Below are 14721 nucleotides of genomic sequence, written 5' to 3'. Positions count from 1 at the left end.
CTGCATGTGAATCTGAAATAGTTGAATACATAGAAGCAGAGAGGAAAATGATGGTTACTAGGGGTTGGGAGGGGGAGGAGATGGGGGTCTGAGGACACAAAATTTTAGTTAGACAGGAGGTTCAAGAGATACATGGTATATGCAGTGACTATAGGCAATAGTGTTTTACACATGAACAGTACTATGAAAATAGTGTTAAGTTGTTCTCGCTATTAAAATTATGCAGGTGAAGTAACACATGGACTCATTAGATTGATTTAACTATTTCATAAGGTACAGGTACATAAAAATGTTTTTATACAATAAATGTGTGCAATATTTGTCAATTTAAAAGGAAGTGAGAAGTGCTTTTAATGCAAAATGCTGACCTGATAAACATTTTAAAGAAGGATGAATTTGGTTTGTAAAACATGAATTCAGGCTCACCATCACCCACCTTACATGTTATGGTCATGGCATTACAGCCGAGGCTGAGATTGGTCCGATCCTCAGTTAGCGACAGCTGTGAAGCCGATTCACATTTCAGATGGGTCTATGTCTAGCAGCTTGTTGAATCTCTTGTTCACCCTCTAGAACTCTGGTAGCTGCTCTTACATTTCTAACTGATGATAGCCTAGGCTTAATTTCAAGATGCTTTAAGCTTAAACAAATGCTGTTCTTGTTTGCTTTCAGTACTTATAAAACAAAAATGTTTGTTTTGCAAAGACATCCATCTCCCTGCCTTCTTTTGCCTCATTGTGGGTAAAACTTGGGGCTATGTATGTTGGGAAAGCACTTGGCCATGGAGCTCCATCCCAGTCACTGGGAAGAGTGTTTTCTCTTGGTTTTTGTTATGTCGATCTGTGCTTGAAGTGGTGATATTGGTGTAATATTGGCATGCCGCTGCTTTGGGACAGTTACCAATCCCTTTCCAATTCCAAATACCTGACTAGAGAAAATTGTCATCCTTTGCCACAGCACTTCTCATGTAATTGACTCCTGGATGAGCTCCTTTTCTTCCTGCTTAATTCTGTACCTTATTATTGTGGAAGAGACCCTAGTCTTCCAGCAAGAAGTGTTTCTTCCAAGACAAATCAGAGTGAGTGAGAGAGAGAGAGAGAGAAAAAGAGAAAGATATGACGTGTTTTAATTGTAGGTAGATGGTGCATGTGGTGATGTGTTTAATTGTATGCCAGGTGGTGCTAATGCCTGCTTTCGGTGTTCTCAATTGTCATCTGTTTTGGAAAAGTTTAATTATAGGAAACATCACTTCTCTGAGAGTAGTGAAGATTCAAGTTCAAGCACCAGTGAACGACCTTGGACCCAGGATTACAAACGGAAATCCCTACGAACATATTCCCATGGGAGGAAGCTGAGAGTCAGGTCTCTAAGGAGTAAGCTAGTTTGCTTATGTTCTTTTGGGCTACTTCTCAGTTAAGTCAGCGGGTACTTATGCTTCAGTATGTAATGGGGGTGGGATGGCAAGTAAGGTACCAGGGAAATATGTGCTCTTGGGGACGTCCTTCCCTGTAACACTTACAAAGACAGAATGTTTGCTTATGAAACCCAGTGTGGGGTCCGCCTACAGTTGAAATATGAGGTGTGGAAAAACAGTGGGCAACCAGGCAGGAGGAATCTGGCATAAGCTGGAACCATCTTCTGTAAGAAGTGGGTGGGTCTTGAGCTAACTGTTCGGAAACAGGATTTGAAGAACTGAGAAGTGGAGTCATTTGTTCAGTGAAACCAAAGTATGAGGGTGATGGCCATGGCAGGGGTCAAGGTGAATGAGGCTGACTGACTAGAAAAGGCTCCAGACCGCCTCCATTAGCTGAAACTCATAGTGTACCCATGTATGACTGGGGGTGGGTGTGTCTATGTCTCATAAGGAAACATGCCCACTGTGTGCTCACTTTCACTTTTCAGTCCTACCGCTTTCCCCCGTCAGTGGTGGCAGAGCTGGGGAGAAAGATCAGGTAAGAGCACCTCATTGGTTGCCCTGGGTCCTCATGGGTCTAACTGTATCACTTTCTTTAGAACTATGAGAATAACAACTCAGGGGTCTCCTGGTATGTAGTCTAATATAAAGATCGTGGATATCTAAATATTTGGTATGATTCTCAAGTAAATTTAGGGTCTTTTCTGGTCATCCCGAATGCTGCTAAAGGATCTTTATTTAAACATCTTTGTTGTCTTGATTTCCCACAAATGCATGCTCTTGAATTTCCATTTCAAAATGAACATGTTAATGTAATTCTTCTTTACTTTTCAGTTTTCTGAGATGATTTTAAAATCATGTTCAAAGATTTTTAACCACTGCAGCATGTAGCTAGAGTTTTCCTGCCTGGCCCACAGTCAGGACAAATCTCTTTCACCTGCCAGTCCCACAGCTGCTCAACCCTGACCAAGTAAACAGAGACTTATATTGGTTACAAACTATATGGCCGTGGCAGGCTTCTTGCTAACTGTTCTTACAGCTTAAATTAATCCATTTCCATTAATCTATACCTTGCCACGTGGCTCGTGGCTTACCAGCATCTTCACATGCTGTTTCTCATTGTGGCAGCTGGCAGTGTCTCTCTGACTCAGCCTTCCACTTCCCAGCCCTATTCTCCTCCTTGTCCCGCTTACACTTCCTGCCTAGCCAATGGCCAATCAGTGTTTTATTTATTGACTAATCAGCAACACATTTGCCATACAGAACATCCCACAGCAGCAGCATTTGCACCTGAAGGTTGAAACACCTGCAGGTTCATATGAATTTTATCCATAAAGTTATAAAATTCCCAATTTCTCTTCCTTTATCCTTGTTTTATACCAAAGGACTTAGGAATACGGACACTAGTGTCCTGCAAAGGAAGTGGTTCATCTTATTAGCTGATGCCTTCCTTCCCTTAGCAGCGGTTTTTTGTTTCTTGTGAAATCACACACACACACACACACACCCCAAAGTATGCCAGTTTAATAGTTTATTAGTAGTTTAATAAGGAGTAGCTGCTGAGATGCCAAGGATACCTCCCTGCTTTTGCAGAAATACGCCATTAGTACTCCAGCCCAGCTCCACCTGTTTTATTCTTTAAACAAGAAAATAGACTAAACCTATGAGTCAGGATTAGTACACTTGTCCCTTGGTGTCTGGGGTGGCTGGTTCCAGTACCCTGCTTGGATACCAAAATCTGTAGATGATCATGTATTTCCTAAAGTTGTACAGTATTTACTTATGACCTGTGCCTCCCTCCTGTAGACTTGAAGTCACCATTCCCAATGCAATGTAATGCTGTGCACATAGTTGCTGTGCTGTATTATTTAAAGGGTAATAACCAGAAGATGGTCTGTTTATATTTGGTATAGTCATATCATTTTCCAGAATATTTTTGATCCATGGTTTATTGAATTTGTGGATGGGAAAAAAATCTGTGGATATGGACAGCTGTCTTTAATTTTTTGTTGACTAGTTCAGCCTAGAATGAGGAGTTATTAGGTACAAAGGGGCCAAAAGAAGATAATTCAAGTAAAGACAACTTTGGTTTTAATTAAGCTCAAAGAAGCACCACAGACTCACACCTGATAAATTTAAGCTACGAAATGAGCAAAAATTCTATGCTGGTTTTTCTGTGAGGATATCAGGCTGGTCAGATTACAAGGAAGTAATTTGGGACAAAGGTTAGAAAATATTTCCTGTTAAGGGGAACAGAAGATTGTGTTCTTGGAACCATAGATGCACACGACAGAGCTTACCATCTCTGCCTGTCTAGTCAGAAAACTGCCTTAGATTGGAAATGAATGGGCCTACTGTGCACTTATTTACAGGAACTAGTAGCTTGTCAACCCCCACTTAAAGCCAGCAGGGTGACCAGGATGGCTTGGGAGGTGCTGGGCCCTGCCCCAAGCGTCTGATTGAGCGACTTGTAGGTGAGAGTTGAAGATGTGCATTTTTGTTGAATTCCTCTGTTGCTGGTCATCTGACCTGGACCACACCTTTAGGACCACCAGGCTGGAGTTGTCAGTTAAGATTTTACTTCAGTGTTCTTCCAGTTTGAGGATGTTAGAGTTTTCGTGTTTGTTATTGTTTGATGCCGCAAATCCAATACTCAGTCTTCTTAAAGGAAATTGAAAATATCTTGGGAGTTTTTTTATTTTTGTTTTTGAGTGTTATGAACATTAGCATTTAACAAGACTATTTATTATATTTTTAGGCTGAGCTAACACCAGTTTGGAAAGGCATCTCCAGGCAAAATGATACCATTCTTCCAAACTTTTCTGAAACCAAACTACAAAGCAGTTCTGTGCTTTTAACTCCTGAGGCATCTACACAGAAAATAGGTACTTGATTTTCAGTTAGTTTATACTATAAAAAATTGTATTTGGGGATAATTGTCTAAAAGAAACTGATTTTTGACTCTGTAAAATTATCTGAGTGAGTGTTTGCGCGGGGTGTGTGTGTGTGTGTGCGCACGCGCATGTGTGTGACAGTATCCATGTGGCGCTCAGAGGACAGCTTGCAGGAATTGGTTCCCTCCTTCCACGTGGGTTCTGGGGACTGAACTCAAGTCCTCAATCTCATCAGACAGAAAGTGTCTTTATCCGTTAAGCTCTGTCCCCGGCTCAATCTGAACAAGTGATGGTGTGATCATTTTTCTATTTACTGTTTCCATTAGCGGAGGGAGGAAGACACTGTGTTTTAACTTTGCTTTGTTACTTGAGCTTGGCTTGTACATGAGAATCTGGGGCTCCTCTTACAGGCAGGGAAACTCAAATGGTGACCAGCAGAAAGGAGCACTACACCCTTCAGGACTGATAGTAAACAATTTTTCTTTTTGACCCTTCTTGTTTCTGCGTCAACCGTTCAACTCTACAATCACAGAACAAAGGCAGCCACAGATAAGAAGCAGTAATCAAGCTTCCCAATGAGGAAAGGCATGGGACTCGATGGATTCATGAATGAATTGTACCTAATTTAAAGAATTTATTTAAAGAATGCAGAACAGAATTTTGCAAACTCCAAAACCCAAGAAGGAGATAACACTCTGAAATACGTCTCATGAGGCCATTAGCTCTTCAGTTATCCAAGCTAGACAAGGGAATGGGTAGGGGGAGGGAGGAGTTACATATGAATATCCCTAAAGAACAGAGATGCTATACTCTACTACTGTGCTGGCTAGTTTTCACGTCAACTTGACATAGGCTAGGGTCATGTGGGAAGAGGGAACCTCAATTGAGAAAATGCCTCCATCAGATTGTCTGTAGGTAAGTCTGTAGGACATTTTCTTGATTAATGATTGTGAGAGGGCCCAGATCACTGTGGGCAGTATCAACCTTGGCAGGTGGTCCCGAATAGTGTGACAAAGTAGGGTGAACAAACCATGAGGAACAAACCAAGCAGTGTTCCTCCATTGCCCCTTCTTTAGTTCCTGTCTCCAGGTTCCTGCCTAGAGTTTCTGCCCTGATTTTCTTCCTGCCTTGATGTCCTTTGATAATGCACTGTGAAAATCCTGGTTAAAGCCCCTTCCCCCTCCAAGTTGCTTTTGGTCATAGTGTTGTATTACAGCAATAGAAACACTAAGACAACTAGTAAACTGACTTTGGCAGCACATTAAAAGCATCGTGCACCATTATCAAGTGGGATTTTCCCCTGGAATGCAAGGATGGTTCAACTCATGAAAATTGATAATGACATTCATCACAATAACAAAATGAGGAATAAAAGTCATAATTTCAATAGACTCAGAAGAATATTGGAGAAAGTCTACATTCTCATGATAAAAACACTCAAAAATTAAATATATATAGAATATACCTCAGCATATCAAAGGCTATGCATTAAAAGCTTACATCTCATGCCCATATTAAAGGGTGAAAAGATTTTATCAAAGACTTAGAAGAAGTTGGCAAGGTGTCCACTCCACCATTCAATTCAGTGCAGTCCTAGAAGCCCTCATCAGAGCAATCAACGAGACAGAAATAAGAGGAATGACTGAAGATCTCATTTGATAAAAAGATAAGTCCCAAAAATGTTACCCAAAACTGTTAAAACTAATGAACCAGTTCATTAAAACTAGACAAATCCAAACCAATATATAAAAGTTAATTGTGTTAATTGATTCAAGCTGTCTGAACAAAGTAGCTCAGAGCAGAACCCAGCTCCTCCACAGAGAAGACAGAAAGTGACAGGTACCCTGCACTATGGGAGGTGAGCGCCATGGCAGAGGGAAAAGAGTGCCCCTGGCCTAGGAGATCTGGGTGTTTGCCCTCTAGGAGAGAGGGTGTCACCAGATGTATATGGGCTTGTGCCAAGGCAGTAAAATGGTTCTCCCTCAACCTGCGCTGAGCCCAGGCACCTGCTGCTGGCAGGGTATGGAGAAACACCCAGATTCCCTTGCTGCCATCTCTACAGTAACTTGAGGAGTCTTGAGTAACTCCCTTGATTCCAGCTAAAAACCCTGTGCCTGGATGGATATGCATAAAGGGCCTTCCAAAGGAGCTTTGCCCAGCTCTGGCTACAGTCTCGCCACTGGGCATGCAGTCTCAAGGAAGGAATAACGCCAATGTTTCTGCTACTTATTCCTATCAACACAGATCCTGCTGCCACCATCATCAACCACACACTGCTGCCGGACCTAGTGTGAGTGCCAGAGGGAGAGCCCTGCATGCAGTTTATGCTGTCACCTGTCTCCATGTGTCACCTCAACCCACACCACTGACTGTTAGTGACGTACCTCTCATGGTTTTTATTTAATGGACCATCTTCATTTTAAGCATTTCTGTTTTTCAAAGTTTCAATCTCTGTGCTAAATTTTCTTCTATTTTGGATTTTGATCTCCAACTCATTAACTGTTAGAATCACTTTGGAGACTGTCAAGGTCTTGGATTGGATAGATTTCCTTCATCCGAATGACTCTTCTACACGATCATTCTTTTAAAAAAGTGTAAACCTCTGAATTCTTTCTCAGACATGCCAGCTGTTTCAGTAGTTTTGGACTCCCATATAGGTTTCTCGAGTGTGGATGACTTATGGGAGGTGGTTATGTCATATTCTTAACAGACTTTTGAAGGAACACTAACTTATCAGTTAGGAGAAAAGATTTAAATGCATTGAAATAAATGAAAGTAGAAATTCAAATATAGTGAAACTTGGGAAATGCAGCAAAAGTGTGGGGCCCGCAGAAATGGCTCAGCAGTTAAAAACACACTTGCTCTTCTTGCCTAGGACCCAGGTTCGTTTCCAGCATCCACATGGTGGCTCACAGCCATCCTTAATTTTAATTTCAGGGCATTTGGCGCCCTCTTCTGGCCTCTGTGGGAATCAGGCATGTACACAGTGCACACACATACATGCCCTCAGCGCACGCACGTGTGTACACACACACACACACACACACACACACACACACACACACACACACACACACACCTTTTTAAAAAGGAGTGAACCTATAGCAATTAGTGTCTGTTTTTTAAAAAAATATTTAAAATAGTCTAAATGTATCTCAAAGAATGTAAAAACCCAAACTCACAATGGACAGATAGTGAAAAAATTAATAAAAATTAGAGCAGAGATCATCAAAATTGGAATAAAAAAGTAAGTCAGTGAAAGTTATACTCTAAAAAGATAAAACAGTTGGCTACACTATCATCAGCAGCAGGTGACTCACATGCAATTGGTAATGATGAGGACATTGTAACAATACTACAGAAATACAGATTATTACAGATAATTATAAAAAACTATACCAACAAATTAGAGGCTTAAAAGAAATAGAAAAACCTCTGGACACACATTCTGCCAAAACTGATCCATGAGGACATAAAATACCCTAACAAGCAATGAGATGGAGCAGTAATAAAATTTCCCTTCAAATGAAAACCCAGGAACTGGATACCTATAGTGCTAAATTTTTACCAAAATTTTTAAAGAATAATGAAAATCCTCCAACTATTCCATAAAGCTAAACATAGAAAACATTATTTCTAAATCCTTAAAAATATGTGTGCACGCATGCATGTGTGTGTGTGCCAGAGATTGACATCAGGTGTGTTTCTCAATTGTTCTTTATCTTAATTTGTGTGCATGCATGCAGACCAGAGGAGGACTCTCTGGTGCCAGACCTTGTCTTCTCACTCTTTTGACGTAGGGTTTCTTGACTGCTGCAGACATTGGGCTAGCTGGCCCCTGAGGTTCTGAGAGTCTACTGCATATGTGTGTCTGTCTCCTATCTTCCCATGGGCACGATGAGGTGACAGATGTTTGTGCTGCTACTACATCTGCCTTTTATGTGGTGTCTAGGAATCCAGACTTGAGTCTCCAGGCTTGCGAGACAAGCACTTTACCTCACCGAACCACCACCATGACCTTCCTGTCATTGGTGATAGCATTGCCCTGTTACCAAAACGTGACAAGGACACAACAAACCACAGCACGAATCCCTGATGATTATATATGAATTCGTGACAACACACTAGCAAGTCAAGTTAATTCAATATATCAAGATCTTTCACCATTATAGAGTTAATTTCATGGCCAAACATTAGGCAGAACTTGGATAATCCTGCAGAAGAGGAAGAGGAAGGACTGTGGGAGTCAGAGGGGTCAAGGACTGTGGGAGCCCGTTTTCAAGTACCTTGTGGCTTTATCCAGCAGGTCCACATAGAGAGGATGATTAGGACCACGGGCCTGAGTGCAGGTGTCTGAGATGGTCTGCACTTGGCTGTGCTGGGGGGAGGTCTTTTGCTCCACCCCTTGGCATCTCTATAAATACCCTGGGGCAGAGAGAGTCGGGGCTCGTTGGAATAGGTTCCAGGCCCTCTTGAGGCTATCCTTTATTTTCTATCTGTTTATCTCCACAATCTAATCTAATCCTTCTATCTAATATTTCCTGCTGCTTGCACTCATGAAAACTCTGGGAAACTATCGGGTTGGTGGGTAAATACCCCTGCAAAGGACATCACAAGAAAACTCACAGCGTCAACTAACCTGGGCTCATGGGGCTCCCAGAAACTGAACCGACAATCAGGGAGCCTGCATGGGTCTGACCTCTGCACGTATTATGGTTGTGTACCTTGGTCTTCTTGTGGAACTCCTAACAGTGGGAGTTGAGACTGTTTCTGTCTCTTTTGACTGTTTTGGACCCTTTTCCTCCCACTGGGTTGCCTTATCCAGCCTTGATATGAGGGATGTGCCTAGTCTTATTGCAACTTGATATGTCATGTTCGGTTGATATCCCTGGGAGGCCTGCCCTTTTCTGATGGGAAATAGAAGAGTGGATGGGCGGTGGGGTGTTGGAGGGAGAAGGAAACTGCAGTCAGGATGTAATATATGAGAGAAGAATTAAAAAAAAACTACTAGAAAAATAAAGTTGGTTTCATTCTAGGGATGCAAAATGTGAGAATGATTCAGGGAAAAAAAAGTGTGTAATGGAATTAGCCACTAAGGAAATGAATATCAAGCCTTTACTGAGTGGCAGCGACTATAGACCAGTAAGAGAGCATTGAATGGTGTGTGCTGGGTTGATCTTTAGCACACAACGAAACAAATGTAACTATAACAAGAACTCAGCTTACCCAGTTATGACAACTTATTTTAAAATACTGTTGACAAGGATGTGGACCATGGGAACTCTTATATACCAGATTAGTGTAGCCATTACAGAGACCAATTTGAGGTTCCTTACAAAACAAAGAATAGACTTACCGTATGGTAAACTGCCCACCTCTGTGGCTGTAATCAAAGGGAATGAAATCAATGCACCAAAGAGGGAAACCTTCAGGATGATACTTAAATATGAACTTAAAAAAATGAACTAAAATGGGATCATCACAGGTGCTCCTGCGCAGAAATATGCACAGGTAGCAAAAATGTAGCATTTATATAAAATGCATCATTAAGCCATAGAGAGGAATGGCATCTTGCCTTTTGCATCAAAATGGGTGGAATCTGGAGGATTTGTTTGAGATAAGTCAAACAGAGACCAGTACAGTGTGTCCTTTCTCATTAGTAGAAGCTAAATTCTTCTTGACAGGAGAAGCTAGACTTCTAGAAGCTGGGGAAGGTATGTGGGGTGGGGTGGGGAAGGTTGACAAAGGATGGTTGGCTTTAATCAATGCATGCTATTTTGATGTATAGAAACATCACAAAACTCCATTAATATGTACAATACATGTTAATTTTACGATCTGTCCTCTATGCTAGCAGAGAGTTATCTGAAACATGATGCAAGAAAATGATCCTATTTATAATGGGGAAAATAATAGGAACAAATTAAGCAAGAAAGTGAAAGTTCTATGTACTGAAGAAAAAAAAAACACTGACAAAAGTATTTGAAGAGGAGATGAATACATGGAAGGCTCTCTCATCTCCTGGACTAGAAGAATTGATATTTTAAGAGCATCACACCATGCAAAGTAATTTGTGGTTTATGTCCAGTCTTTGTCAACATTCTAAATACATTCTTCACCAAAATAGAAAAATAAATCCTAAAAATTCTATGAAGCCTCAGAAAATCTAAAACAGCCACAGCAATCTTGGAAAGGAACAGAGTTCAGATTCATATGTCAAAACCCCCTCATTTCATTTTATATCACAGAGCCATAGAAAGTAAAGTTGGTATAAAAGGATAAAGCCCAGTTAGATCAATACAAACACCACACATACAGTCAACTAATCTTTGCCATGGATGCAAAACTAAATGATAGGGAAAGAAAAGTATTTAATGAGTGATATGAGGGAAACTGGATATCTACATGCTAAAGAATAGAGTAAGACCTTTGCTTTAAACCATGAAAACCTCAAAATGGATTAAATTAGCATTAGGACTATTGCAGCATGAATTGCAATAGCAAAGTTACAGAACTAAGGTGTCTATCAACAGAGGAATGGATAATGAAAATGTGGTAGGGACTGCAGAGATGGTTCACCAGTTAAAATCACTGGCTGCTCTTGCAGAGATCCTGGGTTCAATTCTCACACTGTGGCTTACAGCTGTCTACAACTGAAGTCCCATGGGGTCTAATGCCCTCTTCTGGTGTGCAGACAGACATGCAGACAAAACGCCCATATGCATACAATCTTTTAAAAAAGAAAAATGTGGTGTATTCACAAAGGAATTTGATCATGAAGCATGACACCATGTCATTTTCAAGATAATGGCTGCAATTGGACCTAATCCGATTAAACTATGAGTCTGTGACAAGTCAGATGTTATTTTTATTTTTGTTTTATGTGTCTAGGTATCTAACCTCCTTGTATGTATGTGTACCCTGTGTGGTCCTGATCCCCATAGAGGCCAGAAGAGGGTGTTGGAATCCTTGGAAATGGAGTAAAAGATGGTTGTGAGCTGCCATATGGGTTCTGGGAATCAAACTGGGGGCCTCTGGAAGAGCAGCCAGTGCTCTTAACCATTGAATCATCTCTTCAGCCCCTAAATATATTTCCTTGTCTGTGGGTCCTAGACTTTATAGATATATAAAATCATACATACATATGACATGAAAGTAGAAGCAAGGTTGTATGTAAAGGAGACCAACAGGCAAGTGGGTATGGGGGCAATGTGCTGAAAATATATGATAGACTTGCATGAAACGGCCTATGCAACTCTGCATTATAAAACAAGGAAACTGTGACATTCTTGAAATAAAGCAGAGGGAAACTGCTCCTTGACATTGCTCTTGGCAATGACTTTTTAGATATGCAGAAGCAGGCAGCAGTAGTAAATAAGACTTCGTCAATGGAAAGCTTTTGTACAGCTGACGGAATGCCTGACCACTTACAGAGAGTGTTTGAATATACCTGGTCAAGTCTTGATGTTTAAAACCTGTACGAAACTTGCAGTTTCAGTGTGAAAAAAGAATTGAAAATGGATGAAACACCCAAATGCCCACCAAGTGTATGAAAAGGTGCTCGGCGTTGTTAACCCAAATTCATAGTAAGATGTGGAACAACTTAAGTGTCTACTTAGTGAATGGGTGGTTGACAAAAAAAATGTGGTGTGCATATGATTCCATCCCATGTCTTGCCTTTTGTGGAAAAGATGAATCTAGAGGCTGTTTCACTACATGAAATGAGGCAAATGGAGAGATGCTGTTAGATGAGCCTTACCCATGTGTGGAACCTAAAATTTTCAAAATCATAGAAGCAGAAAATAATGTTTACCATGTGGGTGGGGAAACAGATATGTCAATGCTTGCAACTCTTACATTTTTAGATGAACAATTTCTGTGAGTGGTGAACGATGTGTTAAATTAACTGGGATGTAGTAATTAGTAAATGATATATGGGCATATCAAGTCATCACACACAGGAAAGTTTAATGAAATAAAGGAGGTAACTTAAGTCAGAGGAGAGAGAAGCAAGGTTGGACAGAGTCCTTGTCCATCTTCTTAGGGCCAGATGGGCAGCTACTGAGGCAGCTGATCAAGCCCAGGTGACTGACTATTCATTTTATCTGTCTATGGGCATACACACCCAACAAGTATACATGCCCCGAGAGACATACAAATTTTGTTTAGGATTGTTCCTCAATTTTTAATGATGAGATCTGATACAGAGTGCAGTCACAGAATGTTATTTGTCTTTATTTCTTGTTTTATTTACTCACTGGGATTGTTTTCTTTAATATTCAGAATTTCTAAGTCCTCATTCATCAGACAGTCTGTCTTCCTTAGAGCACCCAGAAGTTGAAGAAAACATACCTCAGGTACAGTTTGCTATTCATTCAATTTTCTAGAATTCAAATTATATTTGCATGAAACAATGGCTTATTCTGTTGACAAGATGCTACAGTACTACTTTCTTGTTTTACAATTATGTATACGTGCCCATTATATATATGTCTGTATTTTGTGTTTCAGATTGCAAACCGGGAATCATTCATGGAAGACAGTAGCTTCAAACACAAGCTAGAAAATTCAGAACACAGAGGTGGTTGAGTAATTCATTTAAAAAAAAACAGATTAAAAAGTAAAATTAATCTGGATCATTTTCAGATTGTACCAGATAAAAATCACTTTGCGCATGTTCCTTTCATACGTTTTTAAAAAGTAATGATAGTCTTTGATTTCATTATCTAATTCCTCTACATTATCTTCAGGTCCCAACATTTTCTCTTCTGCTTGATCCTTTCTACCCATTAGGATTTGCCCTGAGATTTCTGATTGGGTAACTGAATTTTTCAATTCCAGCTTCACATCCACTTGCCTTTTCTTCAGTATTTCTATCTTTTTATTTCATTCAGCATACATTTGTGTTTCCTTGAGTTTCAAGCAGGAGTTTTCTCCTTTACTCTTGAAGTTCATTCACACTTTGTTTTGTTCTTATCCTCTTTAAGCTCCTTGCATTCTTTGGTCTTTTTTTTTTTTTAAGATTCATGTCATTGGGTTCACCTAGGTAATTCTCCTTGGCAAAGATTTCTATAGTTCTTGGCTCTGGGGAGAGTCATGTCCTGGCCTCTCATAGTTTGTGTTTTGTCATGTGACCTGGGCATGTGGACCTATTTCACTGGTTGTACAACAGACCAGCATCTGTTGAGTGGAAGTTTTGGCTATTGTCCAATACTGGTTGACTTTAGATCTGGTCTGAAGAAGTTGTAGGTCATTCCTTTGGGTGTTTGGCCTTGACTTTTGACAGGAGAGTGTGGGTGGATTCCAATTCACTGGTAACCAAAAAGCAACCGACTGTGGCTCTCCACTGGGTCTGAACATAGAAAGGTTCGATACAAGGCACCAGATCTGGGGCCTCCTTACTGATAGAATAAGTGAGTGGCTCTTCCTGGTGAGTCAGGGTGACAAGCCTGCCTGTAGCAGGAAGTTTTCCTGTGTGCTACAGCTGCTCGGTCCCAAATAAATACACAGAAGCTTTTATTAATTACAAACTGTTTGGTCTAGGCTCAGGCTTATTGCTAACTAGTTGTTTTATCTTAAATTAACCCATTTCTATTAATCTATGTATTGCCACAAGTCTCATGGCTTTACCTGTGTTCCATTACATCTTGCTCCCCCGGGGTCCCATGGCATCTCCCCTGACTCCGCCTTTCTTCTCCCTGTACCTTTGCATGGATTTCCTGCCTGGCTATAACCTGTCTTGCCATAGGCCAAGGCAGCTTCTTTATTAATTAATGGTAGCAACACATATTCACAGCATACAGAAAGACCATCCCACAGCACCCGGCTGTTATGAAAGTGGGTGCTACTGATTCTCAGCCTGGGAGTCTTGGGGTGGTGTGAATAGGCATCTGAGGGACTCACCTTGTTGCTTCATTCCTGTGCACCTCCAGATGGTCCTGTGTGGGGGTCTAGGGAACTTGCCTGTCAAGCTTTCCTTCCTGTGAGACTCTCAATGGGCTGGAGCATAGAGGAGAGGTGGTGTGGCAGAGTCACCCAGCTGGTTTATACTCCTGCACAATTCTGGATGGGCTGGACAGAGTTGTGTGGGTCTACGATATTTTCTTTAGTTAATTCATCTGTTGATGAACATGTAGGCTCATTCTATAACTTGGTTATTTTGAATGGTGGCTCGAATGGATGATCAGGTGTCTCTGTAGTATACAGACTTAGATTCCTTGGGATACAGGCCCAGGAATGGTATAGCTGTGCTGTATGGTAGTTCTGTTCTTAGTGTCTTGAGGACTCTTACTTGTGTCCACAGTGGTTGCACTAAATACTAAATGTAGATGTAACCAACCATCTTTTTAAGTAAGAAACACAGAACCAATGCAAAGAAGAAAGCCAAGAGGTCAGAGCTAAGAGCTAAAACCT

General features: G+C 40.9%; 1 protein-coding gene across 1 annotated transcript in view; it reads left to right on the top strand.

The window, feature by feature from the left end:
• Positions 1-14721, top strand: part of Sycp2l (synaptonemal complex protein 2 like) — a 56252-nt gene that overhangs the window by 34199 nt on the left and 7332 nt on the right. Inside the window, 3 exon segments of the mRNA XM_052728450.1 lie at positions 1229-1373; positions 1903-1952; positions 4173-4299. Of these exon segments, the coding sequence (XP_052584410.1) occupies positions 1229-1373; positions 1903-1952; positions 4173-4299 (322 nt within the window).

Source organism: Peromyscus californicus, unplaced genomic scaffold, assembly GCF_007827085.1.
Source record: "Peromyscus californicus insignis strain IS unplaced genomic scaffold, ASM782708v3 Scaffold_8__1_contigs__length_139910024, whole genome shotgun sequence".
NCBI classification, from domain to species: Eukaryota; Metazoa; Chordata; class Mammalia; order Rodentia; family Cricetidae; genus Peromyscus; species Peromyscus californicus.
Note: the sequence above shows the minus strand (reverse complement) of the source record. Positions and strands in the feature narration are given on the sequence as shown.